At 50.6% G+C, this 13,564-nt stretch overlaps 1 protein-coding gene across 1 annotated transcript in view; it reads left to right on the top strand.

Annotated features, from left to right (window-relative positions):
* The window catches only part of SLC6A5 (solute carrier family 6 member 5), a 51,187-nt gene that overhangs the window by 16,565 nt on the left and 21,058 nt on the right, over positions 1-13,564 (top strand). The window contains exons 6-9 of the mRNA XM_052661961.1: positions 704-836; positions 8,179-8,313; positions 10,045-10,148; positions 12,990-13,114. Of these exons, the coding sequence (XP_052517921.1) occupies positions 704-836; positions 8,179-8,313; positions 10,045-10,148; positions 12,990-13,114 (497 nt within the window). The remainder of the gene's footprint in view (positions 1-703; positions 837-8,178; positions 8,314-10,044; positions 10,149-12,989; positions 13,115-13,564) is intronic.

Genomic DNA, 13,564 nt, shown 5'->3' with positions numbered 1-13,564 from the left:
AAGTTATCAAAAATCTATTGGGATGCATTCTCATAAAAGAGTGGAACAATATAAAAGCACACACAAAATCATCCTTGGCAGTTTAGAGTTTCTGTTAGCGGTGTGTTCTTATATAAATAATCAACCTCTGCAATGCCTGTTGGGGGAGGGGGGGCTGCACCAGGACCCCCAAGGCTGTTGGATTTGTTACACTGCTCCGGGGCAGCTGTTGATGATGGTGGAGCTGATGTAGTCTTGCTCAGAGCCCGCCCAAGGCCGTAATTAACTTTTTCAAGTCGAAGTATGGTTGTATCACCTCCTCATGTTAATTTCCGGTGTACTACACAGTGATTCAGTTATGCACACATGCACAGATATATATTCTTTTTCAGCTTCTTTTCCCTTATGGGTTATTATAAAATACTGAGTTCCCTGTGCTATACTGTAAGTCATTTAGGGCCATAATTAATTAAAAGCAGAGTAAATTCAATTGGTCTCACCGCAGACAGCTGTGGGCGGGAGCCCGATCAGCAGATCCCTCACAACCTGATCTGATCCGGCCCCTGGTGGGGAGGCTGGGGGATGCTGGGATTTTGTTCCGGGCTCCCTGGCTCTGCAGGGAAAGAAAGCCTGCAGACGGCCACCTCCCCCGCCTCTTCCTTCCCTTCCCTGCCCCCCTCCCTCCCCACTCAGCCCCCATCACTTCTCTCCTTTCAACTCGCAGGTACTTTGTGCTGAAGATTTCTGCAGGGATTGAGTATCCTGGTGAGATCAGGTGGCCACTAGCCTTCTGCCTCTTCCTGGCTTGGGTGATTGTGTATGCCTCCTTGGCGAAAGGAATCAAGACTTCAGGAAAAGTAAGAGTCTGGATTTACCTGAGAGGAAGCTCTGGGACACCCAGGGCTGGTTGTGTGGTGGAGCAGCCGAAGGGCACGGGGAAGACAGTCAGGGTCGTGGGTGTCCTTCTCCTTCTGGCCCTGAGTAGCTGTGGGGCCCTGGGCAAGTGACTTCACTCCTGTCTGTAAAATGGGATAATAGCGCCTTTCTGCCCAGGAGGTTTTAAGGGTTAAATGAGACATGTTCTCAGGGCTCCTAGGGGATGTCGGGGGCTCAGTGACGGGTTTCCTCTCTTTCCTGTCGGGCCTTCCATTCAGTAGATGGGAACCCCTGATATTCTTCAGTCACTCCCCTCTCTTTCCTGTCGGGCCTTCCATTCAGTAGATGGGAACCCCTGATATGCTTCAGTCTCGCTTTCTGCATCTTGGTCTGGCTGCTAGCTCAATCACTGCTCCTCCCAAGGAGCTGGAGTAAGATCAAAATTGTAAAGTGGATTCCTTCTCCCACTGCTGACCCCTCTGCGTTTCATGCCTTTCTCCTGTCCAGAGCCTAACACTCTCCCACCCCACGTGCCCCCAGCAGTAAAGGGTGATGGTCCTGCCAGCGGGATATTTTTTTTGTCGAGCACATGCTTGGCCCCTCTTGCTAGGCAGTCATTTGGCTGGTCCTTTGGAGGTGGTGAAACCCCTACCCCAAGCTCAGTTCCAGGGCACAACACGCAGGCCATGTGGGTGACCTCAGGACACACTGGACCTTGTAGTAGGGTCCCAATGTTTCCCGTCATCTTCCTGCTGCTTTAGGAAAAAAAAACAACATTAAATGGTTAACCAATTGCTTTGATGACAACCAATAATATTTAATTATCTTAAGAGTCATTTGCATGTTTCAGAGTGAAACCCAAACTGTCTCAAAGGCCTAAGGAATAGAATGTGATGGTGGACTCTGAGTCCATGGGCTGTGGAGTTTGACAGGGTCCAGTTGTCTGGGTCAGGGCTTAGTGTGGTCACAATGAGAAGCAACCACTTTGGAAGGATCAGGCCTCACAGGGCCGAGGGTCTGTGCCAGCTTTCACCTGCTGGGCATGCTTCCCAGCCCCCACCAGGCCCCCACCCGACACCCATCAGTGACACAAAGCAGTCTGTCTTCTCCCAAACACGTGGACAAGATCCATGTGAGGCCTCTGGTGCCCTCCATGTAATCTGGTTCCACATGGGCCCGAACGGTGGATTCTGGCAGCTTGGTCAGGATCACCTGAGCCAGGTGGGGCCCTTAAGTGACATCAGGTGGGGAGAGAGCCGGCCGGGGTTCGAGCCCCCCAGCCCTTCCCATGGTGTTTTCTGTGTAGGGACATCTCCACTTGGGCCATGAAACCTGTCTGGGCTACACATTTGCCCTTAGCTTTGATTTATCTCTTTGCCAGTAAGTGGAAAGCAGATTTTCTTTATCTTAGCTATTTCAGGAGCTACTGGTTTTCTCATTTCCAAACTAAAGGCAGTTGGACTGGGTGATATCTAAGACTCGCTGGCTCTAAACACTTGCTGGCTGAGATGCAGGCACTTTTCCTCTCTGACCTCAGTTTCCCCACTCCGTAAAATGAGAGCTGGGATCACGTGAGCCCTGAGGACCCCACTGACTCTGAATGAGTATTGTGAGACTGGAGCAATTGTTTTTCTAGGGCAACAAGAAAATGGGGAAAACGTTAACATGACATTGACAGTAACGTCCCATGAGTCCCGAGGGTTTCCGAGTCTCCTCACCTTCTGTGACTTGGAACTGAGCTTCGAGTGGGAAGAAAGGGCCAGACAGGAGGTTGCCTAGCAAGAGTGACCACACCTTTGCGCAGCCAAAATCCAACTGGTAGGACCATCACTTATAGCTCTAAATGAAGAGAGGACAACTTCAACCATAATCAGAGGTCAGACCGGTCTCTAGCAGGATAGGCTAGAAGGTATGACTGGTGGGAGAAGAGGTGATGGTGAAGGGGACAACACCGCCTTCTTGGTGACCCGAGGAAGGATGGCCTGCTGGCTGTAGATTCAGACCAGCCTGAGTTCAAATCTCATCTTTATCACTTTCTAGTCGCGTAGCTGTGGAAGAGCTATTTAACCATTGGAACCTCAGTTTCATCATCTGTAAAATGGGAATAACGGTACATACCTCATAGAGCTGTTCTAAGATTAGGTGAAAGTTGCATACCTGGCATATAGTGAGCTCTTAATTAACATTAGCTCTTTTCATTTTTGTGGTATTGAGTGATTGAGTGGGTACTGTGCCATACTGACATCTTGAAAGCAGCCGCTCTGGTGGGAAAACGGGAAGAGAAAGGAAACTTTGTTGCCAGGCAGTGTACTTCACTTAGTGCATTCAATCTCCCCAACCACCTGCTAGGTAAGGACATTTCTTCCCATTTTACAGATAGAGAAGCTGAAGCACATCAAAGTAAATTGCCTGAGGTCATACAGCTGTCAAGAGGCAGCCCTGGGGTTTGAACCCAGGTGTTTCCCTTTAAAGCCTAGACTCTTTCCCCTGCATGACATCCTCTCCCAAGAAGAGTCTGTTAGAAATATACAAGTGCAGAATTCTGGACTCATCGTTTGCACTGAGGGGATAAAAGTCCCCCCACCATGAATCAGGACCCTTGCACTCCTGCCCCGTTCTGCCATCATCAGCTCTCATTGCCAGCTGGGCAAGTCCCAGGAGGCACTTTGTCCCTTATTCCACATCTGCAAATTCAAGGGTTAAGGTATATTTTCTCTTAGACCGCTCTTTGTTTATCAGTCTGATTTTTAGGGGGATGGTGTCAGAATCAGTTCTTGGCGTGATGTAGATGTTAATCCTTGGTGCCAGATATCATGGCCTCTCTCTCTGAAATGAGGATTTTTGAGTAGCTCTCAGCAAGTAAGCTTTTCTTTTAGGTCTGCTAACTTATCTTTCTGCTTCATTGAGAAAGATTTCCAACTAGGGATCAGTAATTAATTTTTTAAAATGAGGAATACTGCCAGAAATAATGTGTCCTGATTTATTTTCCTGTCCTGGGGTGTGCAGATATTAATCATGAAGCTTTGTTTGGAAACACAGCTGCAGGTCTTCATTATAGCAGGGTGCTTTGTGATGGAAGTTCCACCAAGACTGTCATTTCTAAGCAACAGAGATGTCCTTCTTCTCTTTCAGCAAGATAAGCTCAGGTCCTCTTGTTCAGGGTCCTAGGAGATAAGAGTGGCTGGTTGCCTTCTATGAGACCTCAGTCTCCCTTTGAGAAGCTAGAATTCCTGAGTTTGGTGCGACCAGCAGGCAGCCCGAAGGTCAAACGCAGCCCATCTGACCTCCGGGGCTGCTCTGCTGGAGAGTTATGGCAAGGACACGAAGCTCGCTTAATTAGCTGGCACGGCCTTGGGAGGGAGGTGGCCTTAGCACCTGTTCAGGGCTCCCGATGTGAGGACGATGCTGCCAGGTGTCAGGCCAGCAGGCTCGGATCAACACGTCATTGTCACTCCCGCCAAGTATAATTCATTACTGTTCAAGTTTAACGCCTCTGGCAGTCCATCCTGAAACAGGTGTGTTCTGAAGTCCCCACGACACAAGAAAACTAGCTGTGATAAAACCTCCACGGACACCTGACTCACATTGGAGGCATCCCCAGGATTTAGACATGAAACTGTGCACCCTTTCAGATCACGGGCAGTCCCCATCAACAACCTGAGTGCATCATTCCACACGCCAGGGCCTGATCTGGTGAGGCGGACAAGTGCCTAGTGTGTGAAATTTAAGGCAGTGTTCACTCTCAGGGTCCCGCACATGCAGGGTGGGCCGGTGAGAACAAGTGTGTCCTTAAATTGAGGCAAGGGTGTTCCCTTGCCTCACCCGAGTCCCTGCCTCTCACATCTCTGATCTGACGGCTCAAGGACTGGCATTGAAAGGAAGGAAATAGGTTTTGGAGTTAGAAAATGTCAAGTATGGATCTTGCCTCCAGCTGGAAGACCTTGTATGAGATATTTAACCCTTGAGCGAGCCTTAACCTGAGCTTCAGTTTTCTCCTCTGTAAAATGGGACTGCAAAGAGCTGACCCATGGCGGGAACTCCAGAAACGGTTGTGCCCAAACCATCTCCAGCAATCAAACGGGAGCAGCGTCTCAGGTGTTTAGACCGGTGCTCGTCTTGGGGTCTTCCTCCTGCTAGCCCCCACTGTTTGCCTCATCTCCCTTTCCCCCTCCCATCCGCACCTTGCACCAGCCCCACGTGATCAGGAGGTGAGAAGGATACTCCTTAATTGTCACCCTGCTGTCTTGGGGTGGGGAGGTCAGACTGCTCAGGGCCCCGCTGGCCCCTGTAGCGATCATCCCCTCAGCCCCATCTGACAGATGGAGGACAGCCTGGGTCGTCCTACGTGAGTGATTTTCTCCTGAGACATCAGATGCCTTTGAGTTTCCCTCTGTGTGTGGAAGGGGAAGGAGAGAAGCAAGTTTGGGGGGATAGGAGGGAGCAGGCCACCCCCTCACTGTCCCTGGTAATGCTAGTGCCTCGGGGCAAGGACAGACGATGGACCATTGTCACGGGGGAGGGAAGAGGCCCCTGGTGGGTGGTGAAAGCTGCGTGGAGACAAGACCAGCCCACGCCTGGTCTACAGACAGGAAGACTTTGGCCTTGACAAGTAATTGGGTTTAGAAAGTGAAAGTGGCTGAGTCGTAGCCGACTCTTTGCGACCCTATGGACTACACAGTCCATGGGATTCTCCAGGCCAGAATACTGGAATGGGTAGCCTTTCCCTTCTCCAGGGGATCTTCCCAACCCATGGATCGAATTGTGTTTAGAGGAAGAAATACTTCCTCTTCTTTCCTTGACCTGTAGCCTGTCCCATTCAGCTGAGGGCACCTCTGCCCATCAGCTGCTGAGGCCAGAACCTTTGGGGTCACCTTGAAATCCTCCCTGCCTGTCTCTCATGCCACATGAAATCGGTCAGCAAGTCCTGCTGCACAGCATATCTGGTTTCCGACCATTTGTCCTGGCTCCTCTGAAATGCCCTGGGTGGACCCACTGCTGTCTTCTGCCTGGATTGCAGCCATAACCTCCTAACTGCTCCCCCTGCAGTAAAAACTCAACGTAGCCTCCGGGTGACACTTAAAATATTAGACTGTGTCACTGCCCCAATCCTCCCTATCTTCACCCTCACGCCTCCAGGCCCTACAAGGTATGGCCCATCCCTGCCCGCCTCCCCTCCCCCGACCTCCTCTCCCACCGTACTCCTGCCACACTGGCCACCTGGCTGCTCCTAGAAGGTCGGCACACTCCCTTCTTAGGGTCTTTACTCCTGCGGGTCCCTCTGTCTGGAATGTTCTCCCGGATATCCAGTTGGCTCACTGTCACTTCCTTCAAGTCTTGGGCAACTTCTCAAAGAGGTCTTCCCTGTCCACCCTTTAATACGGCCATCTTCCCAGCTGACCTCCCCAGCGTGTGCCTGGAATGTATTAGATGCTCAAAAATATGTGTCCAAATGTACACACATGTGTGTATTTATTGCAGAACTAAGTCACCTTGAGAGTTTTATCTTTATCTCAAACTGTCTCCAAGCTGTCCTTCCTAAGTCCTTGGGTCCGGTCTCGTCCCCTGATATTCCAGTGGCTGCTGGCTGGAGCCTCCTGGCAGGCCCTGGGGTCTGCGCAGCCAGTGCATGAGGAGGGGGGCTCTGTCTCCCTCCTGGGGGCAGGCCAGGGGTGCCCAGGAAGGCAGACTGTGGGTGGGCACAGAGGGGCTCTGAGCCCACGGTGCCTAGTCTGTGCCCCCTCCCAGTCATGGATGAGGGAGGCCTGGGTGGTCAGGGATGGGCGCTGGACCTCATCCTTCCAACTGTCGTCTGATGCACTTTGGGATGTAACCCGCTCGTGACCTGAGGGTTGCCGGGGTCGTTAAATTCAGGACTGGTGAGTCGTAAGCAAGATGCAAGTGGCACTTCTGTTTCCAGGGCCCCCGGGCCTGTTCTGCGTTGTCTGGGTTGTCCCACCCTGCTCTTCTAAAGCCCCATGAGGAATATGCAGTCGTTATCACCACTTTGCCGATGTGGACACTCAGGCTCAGGGAGGTCACTTCACCAGGCGGCCCAGCTCGTAAATGGTGCAGCTGGGACTTGAGCTCGGGGAGTGCAGAGTCAGAGCTCTCCCAGCCTGCTCTGCTCTCGTCTACTGGGTCCTGGTCCCAAGCCCGTCCTCCACTCCGAGATCTGGCCGACAGAGAAGGAAGGTGCTTCCTCCTCGTCCCTGTTCAACCACAGCCCCCAGGTTCGGGTGGTATTATTTCCCAGATGTTTCTCCGCTCTGCTGCTTCCCTTTGTTCCGAGCCCAGGCGCCTCCTTTGGCTGGGACGCAGGGCCTCCCTGACCTGGCCCATGCGTCCAGCACCCCTCGGCTCTTAGCCTCAGCTGCGTGCTGTGCTCCCAGTGAGTTTAGGGCCTGGCCCTCACCCCTGCCTTGCTCCCTTTCTTCCCTCGCCTTCCCGCCGGGCGTCACCTCCTTCACGTTGCACTCGGCCTGTAAGATCCAGCCCGTGTGTCATCTCCATGCATCTTCTCAGAACTCCCGGGTGGGACTCAGTTCCCCGCCCTGGACTCCACAGTGTCCTGTTTGGAACTGCTTAGCCATTATTCAGACGTTGGCTCTTGGTCTCCTAGGTTGAGTTCCTTCATCTTTATGCATCTAGGACCTGGCACAACTCCCAGGTCATAGTAGGCCCATGATAAATGCTTGTTGAACTTAACTGCATTTAATAACCATCTGTCACTAATCACATACTATGCTTGAGGCCCATTTAATCCTCACAATTATTGTTTTTCAAGAAAGGTGCTATTATCCCATTTACAGATGCAGAAATTAAGATTCAGAGAACCAAATAGCTTCTCTAAAGTCTTATAGCTACTCAGTGCCAGAAGGGCAATTTCATTTAAACCTAAATATACCAAATTCTAAGATCATGCTTCTTTCATGTCACTGGGCTGCCTCAGTTAGTGAGTATGCATAAATAAGGATGGAAAACTTAAGCTAAATAAATTAATCTCTAATGGTGGGATTCGGGGCCTCAAGCTGAGGGTGAGTTAGGTGTTCAGGAGGAAGAGGGCGTATAACACTTCTGGCTCAGTCGGTTCTCAGGGAGTTAGCCACTTGTGAATCACCCTCACAGCCTTGGATGTCCCCCTCGAGACTTTATTTCTAGCTCTCACTGACTCACCTTTGGTCTCAGTGTTTTTACTGTGTTCCCCATCCTGGAAGAGTTTGGGGGAAAATAGCCCGCGAGGCGCCCGTGTCCGGATGGAGATCACACTCTGCCTCTTTGCTGCGCCTCCGCTCACTGCTGCCCCCCCCGTGGTGGTTTCTGCAGGTGGTGTACTTCACGGCCACCTTCCCGTACGTTGTGCTCGTGATCCTTCTCATCCGAGGCGTCACTCTGCCTGGAGCCGGCGCTGGGATTTGGTACTTCATCACGCCAAAGTGGGAGAAACTCACAGACGCCACGGTGGGCCTCCAATTTCATTCATCAAGCGCCTATCAGGGGAACAGCACATGGGGTTGTGTCCCACTCTGGGACTCGGTTTAGCAGAAGGGGTCAGACCTCCTCTTCCTCGGGCAGCTCACTGTTAGCCTTTACAAGCTCCTAATGATTTTGAAATGTTATGTACTCAGGAAGTTTTTCATGAGAAGTGAGCAGCAGGGGGTTTCAGATTCCTGGAACAGTTGTCTTACATCTGGGGTTGCTGTGGAGGTTGAAAGGAAGAAGGAAATCCCCTTAATAGCTTTGGGTTGCCTCATGCCCCTTATCTGTTGCTAATTATAGTGTGTTGGAAATGGGTTTTGCTGGTTGGAAAATAATAGCACTTAGACAAACTGCAAGCAGTTATAATTTAAAGGGCTCAGATAGATTTATAAGAGCCAGCAGACACTTATACTTTCTGTTGGCATATTCAGTACAGGCATATCTTACTCTAAAATCCCCTGGAACTCCATGTGAAGGGGTGATTGTTTAATAAGAAATGCATTTTCTCTCCTTAAAGAAAATTCTGCTTTTCCAGAAGATTTTAAGAAAGCAGAGCTAGAATTGAGTTTGCACACAAAGAAAAACCTCCAGATAATGGCGGCTTAAACAAAAGTTTATTTTACTTGGAGGTGCTACAGCAGTCTAGTGGTAGACAGTCAGACACTGGTTGGGTGGCTCCATAGTGTCCCAGGCTCCTTTTTGCCCCACCATCCTCAGGGAACAGCTGCCATTTGGCTGCCAGAGCTCCAGCCATCACGTCAGCATTCCAAGTAGCACAAAATATTGAGGGAAGGGAGAGAACACCTTCCTTCTCTCTTTAAAAAGAGAGAAAGCCCGGAAGTTCGATATAACACTTGATTTTTCTCATCACTGGCCAGAAACGAAGTCAGATATCTTCTCTCGGGTGTGCCTCCCCTTGATTCCGGGAGATGGTCACTTGGCTGGATGTATGGCTGCCTTAAGTAAAACCGCAGTTTGTTACCAAGGAGCGTGAGAGAATAGAGGCTGGGGTAGGCACAGACTTTTTGCCAGCACATACCTTGCGTATGTTGAGCACAACTTAAAAGCCAGATTTAACTTATAAAAATGATAGGAAGTCATTATCAAATCATATAAATCTCTAGCTCAAACTCCTGAGTTGCCTTCTGGAGTTTTATGAGGATGATTAAATTGCCAAGACAAGCAAGAGGTGCTGTCAGGCAGGTTCAAGGAGGTGGCACTGTAAACTCCATTGTGTGGTGGCAATGGAACATGCTTTACTTCGATGGGGTGGGCTACAGAATTTCAAATTTTTAGCAAATTGTCATCTGTGAGAATGTCAGCTGTAAAAAGTTTTGCTTTTGTATCCCTGAATATTTTTGCTTTTGCAAATTGTTTGTTATTTTGAGACATTTTCTAGCTGAAGAAAGGGCTTTCCCCTTCTGTATAGTTTTATATGGTAGGGCTTGCCAGCATGAAATGTGTACCTTGCTTACCGAGTTCCTCTCCTTTGATTAGAATGGAGTTAGGGTCTCCCAGCTCAGTCACTGCCTCTTCGGTTTCCAGTGCAAATGACTGCGTATGTTTCCCATTTATGTTGGTGCCAAAGTCATCCTGTCCTGACTGACTGCCTGCCTGCCTCCCAAGCCTCCGACCATGTGGCACTGAGAACCTCCCCTGCCCCAGACCAGCCTCCTTCAGTGACCTTAAATCTTCCCCTTTTTTGCCTCCCAGGTGTGGAAAGATGCTGCCACTCAGATTTTCTTCTCTTTATCTGCTGCATGGGGAGGCCTGATCACTCTCTCTTCTTATAACAAATTCCACAACAACTGCTACAGGTATGTGGAGGCACATCCAGCCCCAGAGGTGGCTGGTGAGCGGGACTAGGGCCTGGGGACAGAGCCTTGGGCTGAGCTACCACATGCCTGAGGCCACATCCTCACATTTCACCTGAGACAGGACCAGACAGCTGTCTTTGGAGTGGAGGAAACGCCCTGCTAAGGCTGAGCTGCTGGCTGCTGGTGGCCTGGCCTGGCCCCCAACTTGCACCCTGATTCTGACCCTTGGGATGGAACTAAATTTCTCTGGAGGTGCTGTCCTACTGGCTGTGTCCTGGGATAGTCATTTGTGAGCTCTCTAGTCCATGGAGACAGCTGTATGGCAGTAGTTGATAAAGTATGGTCATACGTCCACTTGATAGACATTTTTCTGGTGAGCCCTGTGAGAAACGCAGTGTGGTATAGTCGAAGAAGTACCACGGTGGTGGCTGTGTTAATTAACTCAATAGTGGGAGCCCTGTTTCATGCATATGTTTATCAAATCATCACATTACATACTTTAAATATGTTTAAATATATTATACTTTTATTTGTCCGTTAAACCCAAAGTTATGCAAACTTTGAGTCCCCTCCCAGGTTTAAGAAACAGAACATCAGAAGGTGCTGGGCATTGGGAATCTACATTTCCAGACAGGATCCTCAGGTGGTGCTGGTGCAGGGTGGCACTTGGATGCGGGGATTTTAGGGGCCTCTGGAACCCTGAAGACATGAGACAGTCTGTACAGCCCCTGGAGGAGGTGACATCTGATAGTTAAATCTGTCTGTGACAAGCAGTAAGAAGATAAGGTTTGTTCTCTTGAAGGGCTGATTAAAAAAAAAGGAAAGAAGCTTGGAGTCAGACAGACTTGCGTTTATATTATGACTTCACCATTTATTAAGACTCCAAGACATGGGTAAGAAACTTCATTTCCATGAATCCATTTTCTAATCTGTAAAATGCAGATTATAATACTTTGTTGAGGGTAAGAGATATTGTATACAAAATTCTCATGGCAATATTTTACACACAATAGGAGCTCAGTAAATAGCAGTAGCCATCATTATTATTTTTAATCATGCTTGAGCTCTTTCGTGAACCAAGAGGAAGAGATTACATGTAAGCTGTAGCCTAGGTTGGCTGGGATGGCCTCACACAAGTGCCATCTCTGTGGGCCAGATTTCAACAGGAGGAGGGCATATCTGCAGGTGGGGCTGAGTGGGGCTGGGGGTGACGGAGATACAGGGGGAGCAGGCTGAAGGCACTGCTGCAGGGCTGGGCTCATGGGGACGAGAAGGACTTGGGGCCTGAGAATCGGCTGAGGAGAGAGCCTTTGTGTTAGTCTCTGGGGGGCTGTTGTAACAAATAGCGCAGAGTGAGTGACCTAAACAATAGAAATTAACTTCCCCACCATCTGGAGGCCACAAGTCCAAGATCAAGAGGTCAGCAGGATGACGTCTTCTGAGGCCTCCCTGCTAGGCTTGCGGCCGGCTGTCTTCTCCCTGAGTCTCCATCTGGTCTTCCTGCTCACCGCGCACCCTTATCTCCTCTGCTTATTGGGGCCTCCGTCATATTGGATTAGCGCCCACTCTCATGACTTCCTCTTACCCTAATTACCTGGTTAAAGACCCTGTTTTCAAATACAGTCACATTCTGAGGAACTGGGATGGTGACTTCCACATACACATTTGGGGGCCTGCAGTTCAGCCCGTAACAGCTGGTATGCCAGACTAAGGAGTTTGAGTTTCTTTGGTCATAGCTGCTTACTGACTTACGACCCATGAGAATCAACCTGAGCACCCTCAAAGGGGGAAGCGTGGCTCTGTGTTGTGTTAGAAATGAGGCTTTGTGGTGTGGCTGAGGGGCAGGAAGACTGGGTTCAAACTGGAACTTGCTGTTGATGAGCCCATTACCTTCCCCTGGGTCTGTTTCCCCATCGGTAAAAGGCCCTGATGCTGGGAAAGATTGAAGGTGGGAGGAGAAGGGGATGACAGAGGATGAGATGTTTGGATGGCATCACCAACTGGATGGACATGAGTTTGAGCAGGCTCCGGGGGTTGGTGATGGACAGGGAAGCCTGGCGTGCTGCAGTCCATGGGGTCGCAGAGAGTCAGACACGACTGAGTGACTGAACTGAAACCAAAGGGCTGGATGAGGCAGATGGTGTCCTGAGCCCTTGCTTCCTGCCAGGCTTTGTGTGGCCCAGGCCTCGTCTGGTTCCATCCTCACAAGCTGTGAGCGAGCTGGGGTCACTGCCGCCATTTAAAATAGGAGTGGAAAGAAAGTGACTTAGTCAAGGTTGTGCCTCTGGCGTGGAGAGAGCCAGGACTGGAATTTGGCCCCATGGCTCCATCTAGCTGCGACCCTCCTTTTGGGTCTAGGATGCAGCCTAGGAACTGCAGCCGCATGGCCAGCAGAGGGCGCTGCCTCTAAGCTGCTGGCCTCTCTCCTCCCCTCCAGGCTTGTCCATTTAAGCCTGTGTGCAGGAACCCCAGGCTGTTCTAAGGTTTGGTGGCATTGGGTGGTCCCGCTGCCTTCTCTCATACGTGGTTCCTGTCCCAGATTCTGCAAAAGGCCCCCATGCCTTCAATTTCTGCTTTGATGGACAGACTTACTCTGCCACTGCCAGCAGGGGAGACCTGCTTCGAAGCAGAGCTTTGTTCTGGTGCTTATACACTCAGCCCAAGGGAGCCTGTAGTCAGGCTGTTTCCTTGCGAATAAGAGAGAGCAAGACCAGCCTACAGCGAGCACCTGTTTAGAAATGGACGTAGGCACCGGTGTCCACCAACACACTCGTGTGTCCCTCCCCTGTCCCTTCCTCCGTACAAAGCACAGCTGATGACGGACCTGTCCCTTCCCCCCAGGGACACGCTAATTGTCACCTGCACCAACAGTGCCACGAGCATCTTCGCCGGCTTCGTCATCTTCTCAGTCATCGGCTTCATGGCTAACGAACGCAAGGTGAACATCGAGAATGTGGCCGACCAAGGTACCGTGCGGCCGTCGCCCTGCTGTTGTGGGCCAGGTTCCACTTCGCATCCTGAGCTTCTCACTTGTGCTGCTGTGCTAGGAAGCTGTCCTTCTGGGGCTGGCTGGAGAGGGCGCAGCCTCGGTCCCCCTTTGTGGAGGGGCCCGGAACAACTGAAGCGGCCGGTCCTTACCTAGAGGGGTGGCTATAAAACCCCTTTCCTGCTTCCCTCTCCTGTCTCTCTCTTTTAAAAAATATTTATTTATTTGTCTGTGCCAGGTCTCAATTGTGGTATCCAGGGTCTTCATTATACCACGCAGACTTAGTTGACCCATGGCGTGTGGGATCTTCGTTCCCCAACCAGGGACTGAACCCACGTCCCCTGCATTGCCAGGCTGATTCGTAACCTCTAGGCCACCAGGAAAGTCCCAGTCCCTCTCCTGTTTTAGCTAAGCTCTAACCTATGTAAGG

The sequence above is a fragment of the Budorcas taxicolor genome, chromosome 25, assembly GCF_023091745.1.
Source record: "Budorcas taxicolor isolate Tak-1 chromosome 25, Takin1.1, whole genome shotgun sequence".
NCBI classification, from domain to species: domain Eukaryota; kingdom Metazoa; phylum Chordata; class Mammalia; order Artiodactyla; family Bovidae; genus Budorcas; species Budorcas taxicolor.
This window is presented reverse-complemented; position numbering and strand designations above follow the sequence as displayed.